Genomic DNA, 23,639 nt, shown 5'->3' on the forward strand with positions numbered 1-23,639 from the left:
CTCAGCCTCCTGAGCAGCTAGGATTCTAGGCATAAGCCACAGTGCTGGCTATAGTTTATTATTTTTTTAATCACTGCTATGTTATGTATTATGGGAATGTGGTTCTTTTTTTGTGATACTGTTGCACATACATTTCTTTGTATATTTTAATGCTAGATAAATGAGTTCATCTAATAAAATTACTTATTTCACTACACACACACACACACACACACACACACACACACACACACACACACACTGCCCCAAAGGGAGGAAGAGAGATGGATCAGGATCAAGGAAGCTAAACAAGAAGCTTTCTTGGAAAATGACTGAGTCCAGCAGTAGAAAAGGATTTTGACAGGTGGACATAAAGACAAGGAATTCTCTGTAGAGGAAGCTGTATGAGCCAAAGTTTGTTGGCATGAAATAATGGGGCAGGTGAACAATGATTAGCTGAGAGAACAGTAAGTCAGGAGGTAAGATGCAACCAAGCAGGAAAACCCTTGAATGCTGAAATGGGTGGGGTAGCCAGTGGGCTCTTCTGAGCCACGGAAGGACTCCCAGTAGAGGACACCCCAAGGTACACTTTGGTGATGATGCCTGTAGAACACACATAGTCAGGGAACCCAGTTTAGACGCTGTTTGAATAGGTGAGGTAAGTGAAGATAGTATGAATGGAGAACAAATGATGCATTCAAGAACCACACAGCAAATAGAATGGGCAAGGCTGGGTACTGCATGACCCTGGAGGAAGAGTAAGACTCAAATGTTGAACCTCCACAGAGAGTGAACAAGGCAGTGCCACGGCCAAACAGAAGACCTGGATGTAAACAAAGATGGGCAGAGATGCGGACGTGTGTTTCCAGCAAGTTGAATCTGACCCGGAACCCTTGACTTAACAACATAATGATAGAACTCAAGCTTGGAGAAAGGTTAGGGCTAGAAAGGATCTCAGAATTACTCACATGATGGTCAAAGTCCTGAGACAGGTGACGACAGAGGGAAGGGGTGGGGGGAGATTAAGCACAAAACTTTGGGGAGACTATTATGTTTTTAGAGTATGGAGGTGAGGTGCCAGGTAGTGAGAAAAGGAGAATCAGGGGCTGGGAATGTGGCCTAGTGGTAGAGTGCTTGCCTTGTATACATAAAGTCCTGGGTTCGATTCCTCAGCACCACATATATAGAAAATGGCCAGAAGTGGTGCTGTAGCTCAAGTGGCAGAGTGCTAGCCTTGAGCAAAAAGAAGCCAGGGACAGTGCTGAGGCCCCGAGTTCAAGCCCCAGGACTGGCAAAAAAAGAAAAGAAAAGAACCAGGAAGTCAGTAAAAGAGAGTTTCCAGAAAGGAAAACTCACTCATGTGAGTGCTAAAAGTGAAGGAAGAAACCAAAGTGCTCCCCACAGTCCAGAACCACCTTCCACACATGCCACATAACACAGCGTCCCAAGAAGTCCAACTGTAGAAACTCTGGGTAAAGCCTTGTAAGCATTTTCTAATCTGTCTGTCTGTCTGTCTGATCAGTCTAAGAACTACAGAGGTGGCACCAGCCAAGTAAAGAGCCAGTTTGTGGAACCAAGACAATGGGCCCTGCTAGGGAAGGGCTCTGTGCACAGACCTGTCGCCTTAACTATTAAAGTTTTCTCTCTTAGTGTGAGAGACCACTGACTACAGGCAGTCTGCCAATGGCATAGCAGTGACTGCTCCCTTGAGATACAGAACTCAGGCCAGGGTCACAAAAGGCCAGGGTCATCCAGGATTTGGTAACTTGGAAAGGAATGCCCAGCAACAGGGAGGAAAGCAATCTGGTTTCGTTGCCGTGTTGTGTTGCCACCAGCTTCTCCCTTACCCCACTTCTCAATCCCACTCGATAGGAGTTATAAATACCTACGCTGTAACTCACTGCGGCCAGACCTCGGCATGCCATTTCTATAAACAAGCTTGTTAGAGACCTGTCCGAGGAGCAGCGCTCCCAACCTTCCCTCCTCCCGTCCTGCAGGTTGGGGATAACTATTTTTGTCTCCTGCCCACACACTGCACTCTAATCTCACAAGGAAGATTCTCCACCACATTCTAAGAATTGCCACTCATGCAAGCCGCACAAGAAGCCTCCGGCAAGCAGCCTTTGTGCTGAGACTTAGGCAGCTGGGCAGGCACCCAGTGACCCGGGAGGTGGGAGGGAGACTTTAGCTGTTTCAGAGCACAAAGCGCCAACTGGTCAGAGACAGGCAGTCAAGGCACATGAGCCATTCCAAAGCAGGCGAAGGGCCTTCGCCTCTCAGTCCAGCTCCTGCTCTCGACCCAGTTCCATCTATACCACAGAGGCTCTCAGAAACAAGTCACTAATAATCTGGCAGAAAAACCAGGCTCTCCTGCTTAACAGTTTAGGATTAGTTAGAGCTGAGTCAATTGTCTCGTGCTGGGTTTGCAAAAGCCTCAGCTTCTAAGGGAGGGGAGGCACTCCCGCCATGGCTTGGAGGAGATGACACAAGGCATCCCTGGAGCCATCAGCCCCCAGAGACCAGGAAACCAGAAGAAAGGTTCCTAAGCCTGGCCTGGGGACAGGATTACTTGGAGGACTTATCCCATCCCCCCATCCCCTTCCGGGAAAACCTTTTTTTTTTGGTAATGGGGTCTTACTATGTTGCCCACTCTATCCTCAAGCAATCACCACGCCTCAGCCTGGAGGAGTACACACCACCATACTCAGCTCTACAACAAGATTCTGAATTCAACAACGAGGCAAGGTTTAATAACCTGTGTATCAAAAGCTCTGCAGAACTGGCCCCGGGCCATACTCCTAGGTGTTGGACAGGTTAAGGGAGGACTGCCTGAGACCAGAAGTCCAAGCCAACTTCAGCAACCCAGGGAGAGCCCTTGCCTAGCATGCATGAAGCCCTGGGTTCAGTTTCCTGAGCACCACATACACAGAAAAAGCTAGAAGTGGTGCTGTGGCTCAAGTGCTAGCCTTGAGCAAAAAAGAAGCCAGGGACAGTGCTCAGGCCCCAGGACTGGCAAAAAAAAAAAAGTTAGAAAAAGCTCTTCTGAGAGTTCTAATGATTAAACAGGTTGTGATTTATTAATTTCCAAATTTTAGACCCTCCAAGGACTACTGGAAGTTTTCTACATCTTAGAAGAATACCTGTGGAGTATAAAAGAATCTTGTGCACAGAGTCTCTACAGCTACAATACTGGATGTATACTCTGAGCCAAAATGGCTCTCAGCACTTCATACAGAATATCTAATTGAATACTCTTGACAATTCCATGAATGACTAATATTATGTCCATTTTATAAATGCAATCAGGTAAGCAGTGTACAGAGGAACCAAGATTTAGACTTGGGGCTATCTGGTCCCCAAAACCATAGTGCCTGAGGAGGGAGTTCCGAATTTCTACCACCAGAGCGTTACCATTTCTCTAAGATTACATAGGAAGCGCCCAGGCCTTTGGTGGGCAGCAAGGACATGTCTGAGAACTGTAACAGAAAGTACAGAGCAGCTGAGCACAATAGTGTACCCCAGTAGTCCCAGCTACTTGGAAAGTTAAGGCTAGGATCTCTTGAGCCCAGAAGTTCAAGACCAGCCCAGATAATATAGCAAGACTCTCTTAAGAAAAAAAAAAGAAAAAAATGGATTACAAAGCAGTATAAGGGTCAGGCACTCATGGCTCTTGCCTGTAATCCTAGCTACTTGGGAGGCTGAGACCAACCCAGGCAGAAAAGTCTAAACAATTCCAGATTCCAGTTAATCAGCAAAATGCCAGACTAGAGATGTGGCTCAAGTAGTAGAGCACCAGTAGTGAGCAAGAAAGCTGAGCAAGAACTTGAGGTGTTGAATCCTGAGTTCAGGTCCCAGTATTAGTACCAAAATAAAAGGAAACACAAAAGGAGGAGGGGGAGGAGGAGGAGAGGAAGAATAGAAGGAAGAGGAAAAGGAGATGGGGGAGGATGGGGGAGGAAAATAGTCAAAGGTAGAGGACAACAGGATAAAGTCCAGGGCCAAAAGGAACCTCTCATGCTAGCTCTGGAAAAGGGTGTGTGTGTTTAAAGAACTTACCACTAGCTGAAATGAATTTTATTTAAAAAAAGGCTTCTGACCTTTTCCTGAGATGTAGCAGAGAAAGAGGAAGGGTGGGTCTCCCAATGCCACAGTATCCCATGTGGTCAGAGCCTGTCCAAGACCACACCATGCTGTTTTTGCAGTGTCAGAAGTAGGAAAGTCCGATTTTGTATGGAAAGGGGGACATGAGAGAGCTTCAGACCACAAGGGAGGGGATGAAGGCGGTCCAGCTAAAGGGCTGGGCGGAACACAGCCACCCCAAAGCACCACTTCTTTTAACTACGCAATGCCTGAACAGAGCTGCTCCAGGAGAAAGCCCAGTTCAGGCAAACAGGAGAGCCAGGGAAGTTTCCACAGTACAGTCAAATCTCTCACTACACCAAGACCAGAATCACAAAGCTTTATCATGGGGCTGGAACTCAGAACCTGAGCACTATCCCCAAGCTTTATCGCTCAAAGCTAGCGCTCTACCACTTTGAGCCACAGTACCACTTCTGGTTTTCTGAGTTAGTTGAAGATGAGAGTTCTCATGGACTTTCCTGCCCAGGCTGGCTTCAAACCCCTATCCTCAAATCTCAGTCTCTAGAGTAGCTAGGACTGCAGGCTGAGCCACCGACTCCAGCTAAAAGGGTTTAATTTTAAGACAGGTGTTGGTGGCTCACATCTGTAATCCTAGCTACTATGGAGGCTGAGCCTACCTTGTCATGAAAAATTCGTGAGACTTTTTTTTTTTTTTGCCAGTCCTGGGCCTTGGACTCAGGGCCTGAGCACTGTACCTGGCTTCTCTTTGCTCAAGGCTAGCACTCTGCCACTTGAGCCACAGTGCCATTTCTGGCTGTTTTCTATATATGTGGTGCTGGGGAATCGAACCCAGGGCTTCATGTATACGAGGCAAGCACTACTGCCACTAGGCCACATTCCCAGCCCTCGCGAGACTCTTATCTCCAGTTAACCACTAAAAAATCTGAACTGGATCAAGTGAAAAAACTCAGGGACAGCGCCTAGGCCCCGAGTTCAAACCCCGGACATGCACATGTGAAAAAAAAAAAGGTCTTATTTTATTCATCAGGTCTACAACTTAAGTATATTCCTCATTTCTTGGTTTCCAACTTTGTAAGCAAGAATATAAACTGTCCCTTATCTGGACAAGTGTGCAAAGTGAATGTGTGTCCTAGAACATGAAGGGGGTATGGGAAAATGGGAAAGGCTCTAATGCCCCTGTAATCATGCCAACCTGAGCCACTAGTCTCCTGAGAAAAGGGAGGATTTTCAACACATTAACTGCATGTAAAATCCTCCCTTCCCAATGCCAGTGCCCCAGTTTGTTTGGGCCTTCAACACCTCATTCCTGATGTCCTTCCAGTCTGTAGATCCTGTTCTTCCTTTCCCTTGGCCCATCAGAATAATCTTTCCCATTGGACACTGGAAGCTCACACCTGTAATCTCAGAAACTCAGGAGGCTGAGATCTGAGGATCATGGTTCAAAGCCAGCCTGGGCAGTCTGTGAGACTATTTTTTTTTGGTGGGGGGGGTGTCACGGGGCTTGAACTCTGGGCCTGGGTACTGTCCCTGAGCTTCTTTTGTTCACAGCTAGCACTCTTCAACTCACGGATAGCACTCTATCATTTTGAGCCAAAGCACCACTTCTGGTTTTCTGGTGGGTAAGTGGAGATGAGAGCCTCATGGACTTCCCTGCCAGGCTGGCTTTGAACCACAATCCTCAGATCTCAGCCTCCTGAGCAGCTAGATGACAGGTGTGAGCCACAGGCGCCCATCTGTGAGACTCAGAAGTATAGCTATATATATAGCTGTGGCTCAAGTAGTAGAGAAAAAAAGCCAAGGTACAGCTCAAGACCCTGAGTTCAAGCCCCAGTACTGGCACACATCAAAAAAATAAATAAGGAACATTCTCATCTTCTCACTAGTATCTCGTTGGATAGAAAATTAGAACTGATTCATATTCTTTCGAGTTCACTGGCTTCACTTTTTTTTTTTCTTTGCCAGTCCTGGGGCTAGAATTCAGGGGCCTGGGCACTGTCCCTGAGCTTCTTTTGTTCAAGGCTAGCTCTGTACCACTTGAGCCACAGGGCTACTTCCAGCTTTTTCTGTTTATGTGGTATTGAGGAATGGAACCCAGGGCTTCATGCATGCTAGGCAAGCACTCTACCACTAAGCCACATTCCCAGACTGACTATTTTTTTTTTTTTTGGCCAGTCCTGGGCCTTGGACTCAGGGCCTGAGCACTGTCCCTGGCTTCTTCCCGCTCAAGGCTAGCACTCTGCCACTTGAGCCACAGCGCCACTTCTGGCCGTTTTCTGTATATGTGGTGCTGGGGAATCGAACCTAGGGCCTCGTGTATCCGAGGCAGGCACTCTTGCCACTAGGCTATATCCCCAGCCCCACTATTTTTTAATTCTAATAAAAACTCCTAACAGCCATAAGCCTGAAATAGCTTCTACACTAGTTAGTATCAAGAAGAACATTGCCTTTCTTTTGGTCAGAAGTTGCAATATTGTTGATACAAGTTAGAATATTGGCAAAAGAAAGGTGTCGAGGAAAGGTCACAGCAAACAGCCCTGTGGAGAGGTTTGTTAGCTGTTGGAACAAAAAGAGGCTGAACTCGCACAACTAGAAGTAGAAACTTGAAGGCATAAAATCTTGAGGAAAAATTCCTTGGTATTCTAGAAATCTATGGACCCTGATAATATTAGCAACCTGTCATAGCTACAAAGTTATTTAGGCCTTACAATGTGTCTTCACATTGACTAAATCCTACTTAAGCCTCACTTAAGCTCTGGGAAGCATTAGTATTCCAACTTTGCAAATAAGAAATAAACCAGCTCCCTCAGAAGGAACCGTCCCTCACCCCCAATATACACATGCACACACTCCCTCGCCCAAGGAATAGCAGCCTGGGCATTATTTGGGGGTTGGTAGAAATGCAGAGTCTCAGGGTAGGCCTGAATCTGAGCTTTTCCCCCCTCTGTGGTACCGAGGAACGAACTCAGGGCTTTCTGCTTTCTAGGCAAACACTCCCATGAGCCGGGCTGCCAGCCGTCCCTTTTTCCATTGGCTATTGTCAACGAAGGGTCTCACTCACTTTATGACTGGGTCAGCCTGGACTGTGGTGCTCCTGTTTGTGCCTCTTAGTGTTATTGGTAACGACAAGGGCATGCCACTCAGCCACTGTGCTTTTCCTGGTAGCTGGGACAACAGGTACATACCACCTTACCAAGCTATTGATGGGTGAGATGGAGGCTCAGGCTGATCTTGAGCCACATTCCTGATTCCTGCCTCCCCAGTAGCTAGGATAACAGGCTTGAGCCATGGTACCTACCCAGGTTGTGTGTGTGTGTATGTTGGTACTGGGGTTTGAACTTAGGGCTTGAGTATTGTCCTTGAGCTTTATTGCTCAAGGCTAGTGCTCAACACTTGAGCAACGGCTCCACTTCCAGGTTTGTGGTGGTTTATTGGAGCTAAGAATTTCATGGACTTTCCTGCCAGGGCTGGCTTTAAATCACAATCCTCAAGTAACAAAATCCTCAAATAAAAAGTAAAAACAAGATGAGTAGTGGGCTACAGAGATAACAGGGTGTTTGGGGAGGCGAGCTCTAGGGTAGCACCCCCAACTACACTAACACACCTGCCCTGTCACCCGCACACATGTCACCCCCACTTCACCACCAAACCTGGGAGAGCAATGACTGCGGTGGCTTCCCATCATGTGGAACCCCACGGCTGCCAGGGGCCAAGCTGACAGTCGAGGACCCGTAGCCCCCCACTGGCATAGCCCCTGACAGCACCACAGAGCGAGAGGCAGCTCGGGAGATGGGGGCGGGGGGTGGGGGGGGTGAGAGGAGGACAAAGGAGCCACTGAACAGCGGCTCTGAAATAACAGTCTGAGAAGTTTGCTGACTTTCATAGGAACTGTTGGGGAAAAAGTATCTTTTGTAGAGGAAACACCTTTTACAAACTGAATACAGGATGTGACTCTTGGCTCTCACAATACCGAGGCCTACTTCTACTTCTGTGCGAGGTAACATGTTTTGAAAATAAAGATTCCCTGGGAGGAGTAAGAAGAAAAAGGAAGTGTAGAGTCTGGAATTAAGGAAGCCCAGGTCTGAACAACAGCCCAGCCCCCGCTAGCTGTGCGACCCCTCACTCACCTGAGCCCTTATCACTGCTTGCACAGCCAGGAACTGGGACTTGTCAAATATTTCTGAGCTGATTCAACTGCCAATGTGTGTGCGTGTGTGTGTTTCTCTGTGTGTGTAGTATATATATATATGTATATATATAATGCATATATATATATAAAGTGTTGATCAGTGTCTACCATATAGCAAAGACTTAATAAATGTTATTTATTATTACTGCCACAAATGTTACTATTTCTGTTGCTATTAGAAGAAAAATACTGCTGTCAACAAAGATTGGACAGTAAATGATCCAGTAAGCACTCTGCCTGACAATGTTAAATGGCAAAAATCCATGAGTAGTTGAGAAAAGAAGAAATGTGAAAAATGAGAACAAGATCAGCCCTTAGGTATTTTAATTTTTAAAAATAAGCCAAGTTAGAGACTGGGAATATGGCCTAGTGGCAAGAGTGCTTGCCTCGTATACATGAAACCCTGGGTTCGATTCCTCAGCACCACATATTATAGAAAAGGCCAAAAGTGGAGCTTGGCTCAAGTGGCAGAGTGCTAGCCTTGAGCAAAAAGAAGCCAAGGGGGCTGGGGATATGGCCTAGTGGCAAGAGAGCTTGCCTCCTATACATGAGGCCCTGGGTTCGATTCCCCAGCACCACATAAACAGAAAACGGCCAGAAGTGGCGCTGTGGCTCAAGTGGCAGAGTGCTAGCCTTGAGCAAAAGGAAGCCAGGGACAGTGCTCAGGCCCTGAGTCCAAGCCCCAGGACTGGCAAAAAAAAAAAAAAAAAAAAAAAAAAGAAGCCAGGGACAGTGCTCAGGCCCTGAGTCCAAGCCCCAGGACTGGCAAAAATAAGTAAACAAAGCCACATTAGAGTGGAGGTATAGCTCCATGGTAGAGTACTTACCTAGCATTTGCAAGGCTCATACACACACACAACTCACATCCATTGTGGAAGACAAAAAACCTCATCTCTATCTTCACACAGCTTGACATCATTCACATTTATCATTCAAACATTTAAGATATCTAAGCATTATTCTCTTTTCTGACTTGAGTGATGGTTACATAGGGCATTATAATTATCCACAACATAGTTTTATATATCCAAAACTTTCTTATGTGTTAGGAAAAAACACTCCAACATGTTTTTTACCCTTTTTTTTCTTGTCTCAGTCTTGGTGCTTGATCTCAGGGCCTGTGCACTGTCCTTGAGCTTTATTGCTCAAGACTAGTGTTCTACCACTTTGAGCCACAGCACCACTTCTTGTTTTCTTTTCTTTCTTTTTTTTATGGGGGGGAGGGGGGAAAGGTCAGTTGTGGGGCTTGAACTCAGGGCCTAGGTGCTGTCCCTGAGGCTCTTTGTGTTCAAGGTTAGTGCTCTACCATGTGAGCCACAGCTATACTTCTAGTTTTTCAGTGGGTAGCTGGAGATAAGCGTCTCTGGAGACTTTACTGCCCAGGCTGGCTTCAAACCACAATCCTCAGAATTCAGCCTCCTGAACAGCTAGGATTGCAGGTCTAAGCCACAAGTAACAGCATTAACTTCCTGTTTTCTAGTGGGTAACTGGAGATAAGAGTCTCTTGACCTTACTGCCCCAACTGGCTTTGAACCATGATCCTGAGATCTCAGCCCCCAGAGATGCTAGGATTGTAGGCAGGAGCCACCATTGCCAGGTAACTTGTTTTGTTTTTACCATGCCAACACCTTTAAAGGAATCAACTGAACTGGCCAAAAGCAGTAGTGAAGGAAGACTGATAAGAAGTATGATAAGAAGTTATGAATGGGGCTGGGAATATGGCCTAGTGGTAGAGTGCTTGCCTCGCATACAGGAAGCCCTGGGTTCAATCCCCCAGCACCACATATATAGAAAAAGCCAGAAGTGGCGCTGTGGCTCAAGTGGTAGAGTGCTAGCCTTGAGCAAAAAGAAGCCAGGGACAGTGCTCAGGCCCTGAGTCCAAGCCCCAGGACTGTCCCAAAAAAAAGAGAGAAAGAAAAAAAAAGAAATATAGTTTATAAGAGGTTGTTTTGTAGACTAGAGAAGCAATGAAAACACATTACAAATTTTCACTGTGATGAGAATAGAATTTGCCTCCCAGAAGTTTAAGAGGAGACATTCAAACTGTGACTTATTCTTTTATAAATGGTGTCCTCTGAAACCAGAGGAAAAGACTTGGCTAAAAAGAAGCACCGTGGAGCTGGATATGGTGGTGCGTGTCTACAATCCCTGAACTGGGAAGACCAAGACCAGAGTAAGATAAGTCCAAGGCCAGCCTAGGCTGCACATGATCTTAACTCAAAAATAAACAAATAAATACATAAATAAATAAATAAATATTAAAATTAAAAAAAGAGAAGCACTTCGGACTTACTGCTATAAAAGCTAGGTAGAAAGAAAATTTTGGAAAATCTGAACATTTGGAAATAGTAAGCCTTGCCAGGTGCTGGTGTCTCATGGCTGTAGTACTGTTTTACTCAGAAGGCTGAGATAGATCTGAGGACCCCCTTTCCAAGCCAGCCCAAGCAGGAAAGCCCATGAGACTCTTATCTCAATTAATCACAGAAAAAATCCAGAAGTGGCGCTGTGGCTCCAGTGGTAGAGTACTAGCCTTGAGCAAAAGGAGCCCAGAGACAGTACCCAGGCCCAGAGTTTCAAGTCTCAGAACTGGCAACAAAACAAAACAAAACACAAAAAACCCAAATTATTAATAATAATAAGCCCAGCTGGGGTGCTGGTGGCTAGCTACTCAGGAGGTTGAGATCTGAGGATCACGGTTCGAAGCCAGCCTGGGCAGGAAAAGTCCTTGAGACCCTTATCTCCAATTAACCACCAGAAAACAGGAAGTAACTGTATGGCTCAATGTGGTAGAGCACTAGTCTTTAGTGGAAAAAAGCTCAGGGACAGCTCCCAGGCCTGAGTTCAAACCCCACAACCCACAAAAAAGTAAATAAATAGAAAGATACCAAGCCCAACTACCCAATCTGGCTATCAAATTAACTTTTATTATTCTCCATGTAATTTTTTTATTTTAAGAGGTAATAATAATAAACAGGGCAACAAACACGTTCTGTACTTCTCTGTAAGAAGGGCTATGAAAAGCAAGCTGACAGAACCTGGCCTTGTCCCACATTAAAGAGTGAAGCGCAGAGGAGCGGCTTAGTTTGTATGGGCAGGAAGAGACCCCTACAAACACACGAAACTCCTCTCCCTTTGCAGCTGTGCAATGGGAAAGAGAAGTAAAACCAACAGTCTCCAAAAACAATGTGACACAGAGCTCTCAGAGAGGTTTAGCTTGAATAAACATGTCCCAAATTTCAAGGCCTGGACTGCTCCCCAAACAAAGGGCAATGATAACAGCTATGAGCCCCAGTGGGGACTTAGGGGGCTCCAGGAGAGGAGGGGGTTACTCAGGGCAGGCCCAAGCCTCGGGTGACAAATTAAGAGAAGTGAAGCCAGAGGAAACAAAGGTCCTAACGACAGGAGAAATGCTGGCAGGAGGTAAGACTGACCTCACAGGAGAGGGCAAGGCTCCAAGCTCAATCCCTAGCACCAGACCCAACAGGGGAACTTACCCTAAACTGTGAGAGAGAGGAGGGAGGAGAGAGCGAGAGGGGGAAAGAGAGTCTAAAGCCAGTGAAGCCAGGTAGATACGTGAAGGCTTCCCAAGACAACTCAGAGGCTGGCAAGGCAGGGCTATTTTTAGACAGCAGAGAAGAGGCGCTGTGTCCAGGGATAAGAGAACCAAGGAAATCACTTTCAAGGCAAAGGCAGCTGTGGAAGCCATGGACACAGAAAGGAAAAACGAAATGGAGATCAAAGTTAGGAGATCACCAACACTTCTCACAGCATTCCCCCGCTCGGAGGCTCTCAGGACAAGCCGAAATTCAAGAGCACATCAGAGTCAGGCATCGTGGAACATGCCCGCACTCAGGAGGCCGAGGCACTAAAAGTGTAGATTTAAGGGTAGCCTAAGCTACAATGCAAGTTCAAGGCCAGCTTGGATTACTCTATCTCAAAAAAAAACCCAAAAACATTAGAGATACAGAACTTGACAAACACCGCTCAGCAGGAAGGTGAGACGCAGAGCTGCTGGCCCAGGGGCCTCTGTTCCCGGTCATCCTCTGGCTACGGCGCTTAGACTATGGCTCAAACGCCAAGAATTGTGAATTCCTGCAAGTTTCAGGGCGGTGTTTAAATGGAGTGGTGACTGGCCTGGACTCGGGGATACTGGAAAGTTTCCTATTCCTGCTCACAGGGGAAATTCCTGCTGATTTCCCTTAGCAAGGCAATGACTAGCTCCTCACATCGCCTAACGGTGTAGTTCTCTCCAATCCATCACTGACAAAGCAGTTTATGGAGCCATTGGTCTAGAACACAGAGCAGAGCTGAAGACTGCTGCAGGAAAAGAGCACCCTTGATGGGCCAGCTTGACACACACTAAAGGATCAGTGAGGACTTGGGTAGCAAGCCAACAGACTTTTGGGCTCATCATCTAGACCAGCAATTCATGGCTGGCAATGGGTTGTGGATGGAACTTAATATATTTCACCTACCAAACTCTGCCAGAGATTCTGGTTCCTTACAATTAGATGGAAAGCCCAAAATGTGCACACACCGTCTGATGCCTCACTCCCCTCTGAACCCTGGCTCCAAACTGAGAGCCAGCAAGCTTGACTGAATGATCCAAAATGCTTTTCCCCCCATTAAGCAGGGAGAATAAAGTCTGTCAGTATTAATATCTGGGTTTGTCTGATCTCAAGCCCTGAGCAAAGGCTGCAAGTAAATTATTGCCAGTCTTTTCTTCTTTTTTTTTTCATGAAACTCACCTACACAAACTCTGCTTAGAGCCACATAATAAGAGGCTCAAGAAACCACCATATAATCAATCATGCAAGGGAAAAATAATTAAATTCATAAAACAGAGCTAAAAGGAAGTTACTTTGCCCACTGCTTTCAGAGAGGATCATTATATAACCTAGATTAGATTAATAGCCATTCAGGAGGAAGATTTCAAAGTCTCCTTCACTTTTTGAAATTGTAACTACTCTCCAGCACAGGCAATCCCTTTGTATCCCACTTCAGTGCTGCCTGCTCAGCGTCAGTCCATTTCTGTCCTTTGTTAAAATACAACAACAATCCAGCTCCCCCCACACAAAATCTTTCAGAAACTTTAGGCAAAGAGGAGGAGGGTTAGCTACCAACAGTGCAAACATTTCATTCTTAAAACACAGCCGGGCACTGGTGGCACATGCCTATAATCTTTTTCTTTTTTTTTGAAATGTTAGGTGACATCTTTATTGTTAACATTTCTCACTCCTGAGAACCATTATAACTTAAAATATGCTTAAAATGTAAGTTAGGTACAGGTCTGACCCATTAACTCTGGTCTTTGGAACATACATATGTGGTGCCTGTCAATTTTGAAGGATCCTCTCTTTTGTTTGTTTTGTGCTGGTACCGGGCTTGAGCTCGGGGCCTGGGTGTTATCACTAATGTGTTTTTTTTGTCGTTGTTCAAGGCTGACACTTTACCATTTGAGCCACAGCTCCACTTCTGCATGCCTATAATCTTGGTGACTCAGGAGGATGAGCTCTAAAGATAGTGGTTCAAAGCCAACGCCAGGCAGGAAAGTCCAGGAGAGAGAGAGAGAGAGAGAGAGAGAGAGAGAGAGAGAGAGAGAGAGAGAGAGAGAGAGAGAGAGAGGGAGAGAGAGAGAGAGGGAGGGAGGGAGGGAGGGAGGGAGGGAGAGAGAGAGAATATGAGGGCTGGGAATATGGCCTAGTGGCACAAGTGCTTGCCTCATATACATGAAGCCCTGGGTTCGAATCCTCAGCACCACATATACAGAAAAAGCCAGAAGTGGCGCTGTGGCTCAAGTGGCAGAGTCTAGCCTTGAGCAAAAAGAAGCCAGGAACAGTGCTCAGGCCCTGAGTTCAAGCCCCAGGACTGGTAACAAAAACAAAACCAAACAAACAAAACAAAAAAGACCTTAACCGATAACTGATAGGATAAACCCCAAAAACAAAAAAGAAAGAAAACACAGCCTTGACTGAGATGTGAGGCGGTTCCTACCTCACAGAATTTGGACTGGAGGGGTATTTACAACTGATATCTGAGCTGCATTTGAGAAGCAGCAGATCTGGCATAAAACCTCAAATTGCAGAAACTCCCCTCCTCCTGAAAAAAAAAAAAAAAGAACAACTACAAAAATCCCAGCTCTCAATTCTTGCTATAGTAATTAAAATCTCAACCTCTACTGGCCTTTTCATTTTAGCTTCCAATCACATTTAAATTATTTTTTTTGGGGGGGGGCAGTCCTGGGGCTTGAACTCAGGGCCTGAGCACTGTCCCTGGCTTCTTTTTTGTTCAAGGCTAGCACTCTGCCACTTGAGCCACAGCGCCACTTCTGGCCATTTTCTATACATGTGGTGATGAGGAATCGAACCCAGGGCTTCATGTATACGAGGCGAGCACTCTAGCACTAGGCCATATTCCCAGCCCACTTAAATCATATTTTTCAACAGAGTTTCTCCTGAATCAAATTAGTCCTCACTAGGACTGAGGTTGTGGCTGAAGCAGAAGAGGAGGGCTTGCGTAGGGAACACAAGTCCCTGAGTTCAATTCTCAGCACTGCACTGCAAATAAATAAAGCTATCAAACATACATGCATACACATATAAAATAAAAACATCTGAAGATAAAGCCCTTATGGATCAATACTTTTTCCACATGTGTACCTCCCTCCTCTCCTAGTGCCCACCACACATAATTGGATCGCCTCTCTATTTTCTTTCTCTATTCTTTTTTTTGGCTGCTGTGGGGCTTTAACGCTGAGCCAGGATGCTGTCCCTGTGCAATTTTGCTCAAGGCTAGTGCTCCACCACTTGGAGCCACAGCACCACTTCCTGGGCTGGTGGTTAATTAGAGATAAGAATCTCATGGACGCTCTGGTCTGGCCTAGGTCAGCTGTCATCATCAGATCTCAGCCTCCTGAGTAGCTAGGATGATAGGCAGGAGCCACTGGTAAGCGGCTGCTACTTTCTTTCTCATTTTGTTATTCCTAGTTTTGATTCCTCTTCCCAAGAGGTCACAAATGCCTCCTGATCATTTATTCTTCCGGACTCCCAAGTTTATCCCTTCTTTATCTGACATCTTTAAACTATTCACATTCATTTACTCCTTAGTACTAACTACATACTTGGCAATGTCCTAAAGTGTGAAGTAAAGAAAATGAAGCTGGGCGCTGGTGGCTCACACCTGTCATCCTAGCTACTCAGGAGGCTGAGATCTGAGGATCGTGGTTTGAAGCCAGCCTGGGCAAAAAAGTCCCCGTGAGCCTCTTATCTCCAATTAACTACCAGAAAACTGGAAGTAGAGGACTGGGAATATGATGTGCCTAGTGGTAAAGTGCTTGCCTTGGTTCGATTCCTCAGTGCCACATATATAGAAAAAGCTGGAAGGGACTCTGTGGCTCAAGTGGAAGAGTGCTAGCCTTGAACAAAAAGAAGCCAGGGACAGTGCTCAGGCCCTGAGCTCAAGCCCCAGGACTGGCCAAAAAAACCCCAAACAACCCAGAAACTGGAAGTAGAACAGTGGCTCAAAGTGGTAGTGCTAGACTTGAGCAGAAGAGCTCAGGGACAGTGCCTATGCCTTGAGTTCAAGCCCCACAACCAAAAAAAGAAGCAGAAGAAAGCGCTCCCTGACCGAGATGAACACATACATAGAAGGACAATAGGGATTGATTTCAGGGAAGTGGGGCTAGTTAGCAAAGGCTCCCTGGCTCTAGAAAATATGGAGCTAGATCTAGAACTGAGTGTACAATATGGTGAGGAGGAGGGAAGCTACTTTGGCAAGACAGAATAGTATGACACCAAGCAGAAGACAGCCAGGTATGGCTTAGTGATACATGCCTATAATCCCAGCACTGATGAGGCTGAGGCAAAAGGATTATGAGAGCATGGATGTCTCAAAAAAGAAAACAGGCTGGGAATGTGGCTTAGTGGTCGAGTGCTCGCCTAGCATGCATGAAGCCCTGGGTTCCATTCCTCAGTACCACATAAACAGAAAAAGCCAGAAGTGGTAGAGTGCTAGCCTTGAGCACAGAGAGGCTCAGGAACAGAGCCCTGGCCCTGATTTCAAGGCCCAAGGCTGGCAAGAAAATAAATAAAGCAACAACAACAGCAAATTCAAAGCAAGAGACTATCTGAGGTAAGAGTTACCATAAGGACCCTCTTACAAGTCCTTCTTTGCTCAAGAGGCATGCCTTTCTATTTCAAATTCAGCTATCCTGTCACATGTTGGTGGCTCAAACCTATAATCCCAGGTTCTCGGGAGGCTGAGCTCTGAGGATCATGGTTCAAAGCCAACCCCATCAGGAAAGTCCATGAGGGTCTTATCTCCAATCAACTACAAAAAGCCCAAAGCAGAACTGTGGCTCAAGTGGTAGAGCACTAGCCCTAAGCAAAATAAATAAATAAATAAATAAATAAATAAAGCTCAGGGTCAGCGCCCAGGCCCTAAGATCAAGCCCAAGGACTGGTCTGCACACAAAAAAAATTACCTAACCATAAATCATAAACTTCACGTGATTATCCACCCACAGCTACCACATATTACAACTACTTGCAGTCTAGTATAGCAGGTCCTGTGTGGTTTACCACATGCAGGCTTTTAGAATAATCTTAGGTAAAGAATCTTCACTGAGGAGTGTTGGGAGGTAGGCATCTCTAGGGTTGTAGGTAAACAGAAAGCTATTCCTCTCATGAAAGAGCAACACTAGTGCTCATGCGCACACCATTCAAGGGTCGAGTCATTCAACCTCAGGTCAATATTTCCTTCACACACAGCTTTAAAAACGGCCTGAAGGGTTCCATCCCTGTGAAACGAGGACTCTCAGAGCTGGTGCCAGGGATGCCCCCTTTTTCATTGTTTCCCAAGAAAACTTCTGTCCTCTTGCCTTGGGACTCATAGTTCAAGCATCCTTTCCTTTATGAAGGCTTTCCTAAGTCCCCCAAATTGCGCACAGGAGCCTCCCTTGCACTTCTATCAACAATTTAATGCTCACTTCTGAAACAGCACATACCACACATGTTGTAATTATTTGTTTATATGTCTCACTGTCACAAGCTCTTTGATGATCACTGATTGCACATCTAATAGACATTCAACTAATCCTTGTTGAATAAATTAACAATGAACGACACAAAAAAGTCTTAAAGAATGTCCATGGTACCTTCTGGACTCTAGGCCAAAAATCACAATAAGTATTCCCTAAATATTCTTGGTCAGAGGTGATATATATAATATGTATACATAATACATATGTACATATTATATATATGCACATTTCTGGCCAGAAAACAAGAGCCCAAAGACAGTATGAGAAGACTGGTTTAATACCACTGACCACTGCCAAGTTACAAGGACACAGAAAGAGCACCCTTGGTTCTAAGAATGTGCAGAGAGTTGTATGTACTTAAGACTCTTTCTGATTTGGGGTTCATCCTCCTGCCTTCAGAGAATAGGAACAGTGGTTTAGTAAGAGTCCTCAGAAGGGGCATTATCTCCATGGAACTGTGATTCAATACAACCCCTGCTACAATATACAGGAAAATCCATCCCCTTTACACCAAATCCAAATGAGGTTCTGTTCAGGGTCAGGGATTTGAACTATGTCCTCCAGAACCCTGCCGTGCTGATGAGCACTCTAAATCATTCCTCACTGGGTTTACTCATCTCTGAAGAGTCACAGCAAGGCAATAAAATGCTATTGTCTCAAATGATTCTTCCCTTGGTAATCCTGTACAGTACAAAGCTATTGTGTTTACAGACTGCTAATAAGATACAAACGCTAATCTGATCCTGTGGGAATAAAACCTTGGCTTCCCTCAAGGGATTAAAAGAAGTTAGGCTGGTGCTGTCACTCCAAGTGGTGGAGTGCCAGCCTTGAGCTGAAAAAGCTCAGGGACAGTACCCAGGCCCTGAATTCAAGCCCCATGACCGACAAAAACAACAACAAAAAAAACAGACAGGAATTAGGCTACTTTTGTATGCCCAAAGAGCGGGGCTCAACAAAGGTGAATAAAGCAGGACCTCACTGGTTGGGATAGCACACACCTGTAATCCTAGCAGCTAGGGGAGCTAAGGGGAGAAGAGGATCAAGAGTTAGAAAGGCCAGCTGGAACTGCATCGGGAGATGCTGCCTCAAAATGCAATAAACAAACCTAAGGCTCAAAATCCCAGTAAGTGAGGGGATAGAAAAGAACTTTGCCTCTGGGAAGCATGTGCCCTGGAAAGGCTGCGTTCCCCCCGGAACTGTTTTTCTGGAGGGCATGTGGCTTCTGGCATGTTATTGTTCCTAAAAAAAAACCAATAGGCTCTAGGTAAGTTAGCTAAGGTGGGTTAAAAAGATCAGCAAAAACAACTAATTATGGGTCAACGTCTCACACACACAAGGTGTTTTGGTGTTCTTTCTCCTACAGATATATAACTTGGCAATACCCCAGTTGTTACATTAACATCTACAACCACATTAGTCACAAGGTAGTCCTTCCCAGTGTATGGGATCCCACCGTCCTTTTCCAAGAAGGGAAACTGAGTCATGGCATGGCAAGTGGCTTCCTCAAGCACACTCTTAGTTTGTAGTGAGGTCATGATGAAACTCTGGCGGTTTTTGTCCTAGTGACCTCTTCTTATGAATGAATCTCAGTATGGCCACCTCGGCCGTCTTTTTTCCCTTTCACCTAAACCCAGGTCACTGCCTTTTTTTTGAGGGGCAGACACAAACGCATTTGGTCTTCTAGAGTCAACCGGGATGTCTCCTTTTCCGAGAGGGGCGGGGGAAAAAAGTGAAAGGGGGTTCACAGAAGGCAGGTTGGAAAGGGGTGGCTAGCCGCTCCAGGACTCACCTTGGAGCTGAGGTCCTCTCTCCGGTTTCCCGCCTTACTCCTGCGGAGTTTGATGGACGGCGACCGTAGCAAGTTCTTGATCCGGCTGGTAATGGTGGACCCTTCCACAGCCATCATGGTGAGGGGAGCCCCCCTTGGGGCGACCGGCTTGGGACTTGTCTCAACAGGGACACGGCCTTCCACCCACACACCTTTCCACTGGCCTGAAATGGCAGAAGCCACCTCGGCGTCCGGGCAGGGGAGGGTGGCTTGCTGCCGGCCGGAGTCTCCGGCCTTCTCCTCTCCCCCCCCCCCCCACGGGCCCCCCTCGCCCCGATCTCCACCCCCGCGTGGCTGCTTCCTCCAACGTGGGAAGAGGAGCCGAGAGGTGTGTGGCGTGGGGAGGGGACGCCCGGCGCACGCCGGCCCAGGGATTGGAACTGGAGGATGGGACCGGCGCTTAGGAGGGCGGCCGGCCCCCCCGTCAGGTTCCCGTTAACGCCCAGCGGTTCCCATGGCAACCGCGCGGGCCCCGGGAGGGACCCCGGGGCGGGGGGGGGGGGGGGGACTCGCGGAGGGCCCGGAGCCGGTCGGTTCTGCCACGGGAGCCGCCCCCCACCCCCACCGCCGCCCCGGCGCAGGGGCGCTCGCTGTCCGCCCGCCCTCCACACAGGCCGGGCTTCCCCTCCTTCACCCGCCTCAGAAGCCCCGGTTACTCGTCAGCGCCCCCATCCGGGCCCGACCTTACCAGCCCCGGAGCTCGAGGGCTGTCGGGTTCACTGCGCCCTCAGACATCGCGCTCGACGGCTTTAGCTCCGCGGCGGCGGCGGCGGCGGCGGCCGCAGCTATGGTGGCACGCGCGGCTCAAAACGCGAACCGGCGCCGGGGCCAAGCTACGGGCGGGGGCGTGGCCGACGCGAGGGGGGCGGGGCCTGCAGCCAGGAGGTCGGCTCCCGAGTGGACGAGCCAGGCCGGCAGGGCGGAGCCAACGGAAGGGCCTCGGCCGGCGGCGTCCGCAGAGCCCTCGAGCTGCGGGCTCGGCGCCGCGTCCCTGCGGCCACCGCTCGCTGGAAGGAGGTCCGCATCACCCGGCTTCGGGAGTGAGGGAGCCGGGCCTTTTATGGTATTACCAGGGTTGGTCCCCCCCAGAGAGCTTCGCCACCCGGGGCCCCGTAACCACGCCCCCGGGGTGCTACGGTTAACTGGTGGTAGGCAGCGGGGCCGGGCACGGCCGAAACTCTCGGCTCCCGACTACGAGGGGGCGGAACCGCTGGGAACTCGGCGGTCCGGGAGAGTTAGTTCCTCATGGCGGCCCCGCCGAGCGCCATTCACGTGGAAAGGATTTTTTTTCCCCCCCCGAGAAAATCGAGTGCCAACACTGACCGAGTGTTTTGAACTGGGCAGCCAAAAGGAAGGACCAGCCCCGGGCCGAACTTGGGGGGGGGGGGGGGCGGAGAATGTGTCCTGGTTTTAGTTCAACGTCTCAGTGCTTTCCACTTAATCAGTACTTTGCTACTGTGGAACTTAATACTTCCGCTCAGGCTGATACTTACCAAGGTCACCGTCAAGCTTGGTGGCAGTAGATCCCATTTTTCTAGTTCGTATTATCCTTTTTTTGTTAGTTTGTTAGCGTGCAAGCCAGTTTGTTTTTCTAGAAGCCCTGGAACACTCACCTGATTTATCTTCTGAAAAGTCTGCCTAAATCAAAACATGCTCCGGAGTAATAGAACACTGACTGAGCTGTCTCCCCCTACCCAGACCTTTGCGGTGCCTGGGAAGATGACCTGCTACTAAGAGAGAAAGAACCCTGAACTTGGCAGTGAGTAAAGGTGTACAGCCATAGGGCAAAGCAGGAAGGTGCTTTGTGTACTGGGGCCATAGATCAAAAATACCCTTTGCGGGGCTGGGGATATAGCCTAGTGGCAAGAGTGCTTGCCTCGTATACATGAGGCCCTGGGTTCAATTCCCCAGCACCACATATACAGAAAACGGCCAGACGCGGCGCTGTGGCTCAAGTGGCAGAGTGCTAGCCTTGAGCAAAAAGAAGCCAGGGACGGTGCTCAGGCCCTGAGTCCAAGCCCCAGGACTGGCCAAAAAAAAAAAAAAAAATACCCTTTGCAAACTATGTAACGTGGGCAGTGTGACGGCAGGGGAAGAGTGGGGTGAAGGGGTGACATTGCCCAATAGAAATGAACTCATTACCTGACTGTACATCTTATTAATAAAAATATATTTCTAAAAATACCACCATTTACAAAGCTTACTGGGTGACCTAGGAATCGGCTACCTGCCCCCTCCCCCACCTTTTTGCCAGTCCTAGGGCTTGAACTCAGGGCCCCGTGCATGCTAAGCAAGCACTCTGCCGCTAAGACACATTCCCAGCCTGTTAACCTCCTTTAAAAAGGCTGGAATGGTAGCCAGAGGCATAAACCTCCATACTGCCACCTATCGCACTGTAGATGATCCAATCAAACTAAAATGGGTGTTTCTAATTTATTTCCTAAATCTGGAAGGAGCAAGGGAAGGGCCATTAACTACAACCATAGTAGTAGTCTGTTCCTTAACCCTTCCTAGCGGGTGATTCGACCAGGCCACAGAAGCTTTGAAATAACACTAGTAAATTGTGCCATCTGGTGTCTTTTCTTATGTCCAACAGACTGTACCTGACTGCTGCCCAGACCACACAAGTTGGCCTTAATTCACTTCAGGTCATTTGTGTGTGTGTGTGTGTGTTCACTTAATAGCTTTCTCACCTAACCACTCAAGACCATTTAAGTGGATATACAGTGTCACTGGTCATTTCTGGCCTAAAGATACTTTGGGTTAGCCCCTACAAGAAAATCTTCCCAGACTCATCTAAAGCTGAGTTGCACAGGCAAATATAAGCTCCTGGCTTCCTGTCTAAAGATGATCTACAGAGATCTTTGTCAATGCTGAAAAATGTAACAGTGTAATGAAGGTGTAGGTCAATAATCTAGATACTTCCAATCTTGGGGCAAAAAACACACATCTTAAAATTCTTCACAATCAACCATGAAGTTTGGTGAGATGTCAGGAATAGGCTAGGCTGTTGGCCTTTTCAATGACTACTCAAAAAATAACATGACCAGGTCTAGTGTTTACAGAAGGGTTATTTCCTTTGTCTTAAAGACTTGCCATCCTATTATCCAAAAGGGAGCTCTCTCACATCGAAATTTCATCATCCATACTCCATTTCACTTTTATTCTGCTTGTGCGTGTCCTACACATGCACAGTTTGTCAGATTCTCAAATTCTAGATGTCTGGAAATAGATGTTACAGTTTTGTTAGATGATTTTAAATTCACCCTATGGAAAATAAGGGACAATTCTAAGATCCTAGGAAACTAACAGGCTAAACATTTGCTCATCAATTCAAATATTTATTGAGCACCTTTACATGCAAGGCACTGTGGGACAGTTGAGCCCAGTGATTGCAGATGCAAACAGGCTGGACCTCAAGATAAGGCTTCCAATGCTGCTTTCTTACTTAACACAATCTCTTCTTTCAGCAGTTTACAGTGATAAAACTTAAGTTTAGAGATTTGTCTCAAAATCTCTATCAACCCTCCACACACAAACCCATCACTATTACTCAAGTTGCATATATCAAATTGACTTTATCAAACACTCAGTTTAAAAGTTGTATGTACCAAATTGGTTCCCTTTACTTCAAATACATATTTTAACCTTTTCCTTCCTTCCACTGGCAGTAAGAGCAATCACTTGAGCTTTACTTTTCCTTTGTGCTGTCAGTCATACCCATGTAAAGTTTATTCAGCAGCAATATATGGAAGTACTGATGTCCTTATAGCACTTTCAAAATTCAATTTCATGCAAGAAATGTATCCTGATTTCTTGGTTACCCATCATTCTCCAAGTACCTGAAAATGTTCTTCCTACACTGTGCTTGGTTTGTTGGTTTGTTTTTTGTTTTGTTTTGTTTTGGGAAGTCTGGGGAGGGCAAGGGCTATCACTATTTTGTAGACCAAATATTTCAACCAGTATGATTAGGGGGAGAACAATAAACCTACCAAGCCTTACAATACGAATATTAGCCCTGTCAACTTTCTTTGGTGTTCAAAACATCTTCAGATATTTAATCTCCATAATTCTGAGAAGGGGGGGGTGCATATACTATAAAGTTGAACTTTTTTTTTTTTTTTTTGGCCAGTCCTGGGCCTTGGACTCAGGGCCTGAGCACTGTCCCTGGCTTCTTCTGGCCGTTTTCCATATATGTGGTGCTGGGGAATCGAACCGAGCACTTCATGTGTAGGAGGCAAGCACTCTTGCCACTAGGCCATATTCCCAGCCCAAGTTGAACAATTTGTATGAAACTTAACATGACTGGATTTGATCTGCCAGAGACCTTAAATAGATTATCAGGAGCAGCTTCATGTTTAAAGGATTTCCTTTTTAAAAATTCCTACAAATTATACACCTAGTTAATATCTTGCATTTAAGAATTATTTTGTTACCACTTAGATTGGTTATTTCTCAAGGTTACAAAAACAGCTTGGTACATGGTGGTACAAAGAGGCTAGTTT

At 46.8% G+C, this 23,639-nt stretch overlaps 1 protein-coding gene across 4 annotated transcripts in view; it reads right to left on the minus strand.

Moving 5' to 3' along the window:
* Mapkbp1 (mitogen-activated protein kinase binding protein 1) overlaps positions 1-19,911 on the minus strand; it is a 66,244-nt gene extending 46,333 nt beyond the window's left edge. For 2 of the 4 annotated variants that reach the window (XR_007208792.1, XM_048332374.1), the window contains exon 1: positions 19,096-19,349. Coding sequence is in view for 3 of the 4 variants with exons in the window: in XM_048332374.1 (XP_048188331.1) it covers positions 19,096-19,212 (117 nt within the window). In the remaining variant the exon portion in view is untranslated. Of the gene's footprint in view, positions 1-19,095; positions 19,350-19,768; positions 19,786-19,822 lie in introns of those variants that run through there. The other 2 variants (XM_048332372.1, XM_048332373.1) reach the window with 2 other exon arrangements.
* Positions 19,912-23,639: the final 3,728 nt, after the last annotated feature.

Source organism: Perognathus longimembris, chromosome 23, assembly GCF_023159225.1.
Source record: "Perognathus longimembris pacificus isolate PPM17 chromosome 23, ASM2315922v1, whole genome shotgun sequence".
NCBI lineage: Eukaryota > Metazoa > Chordata > Mammalia > Rodentia > Heteromyidae > Perognathus > Perognathus longimembris.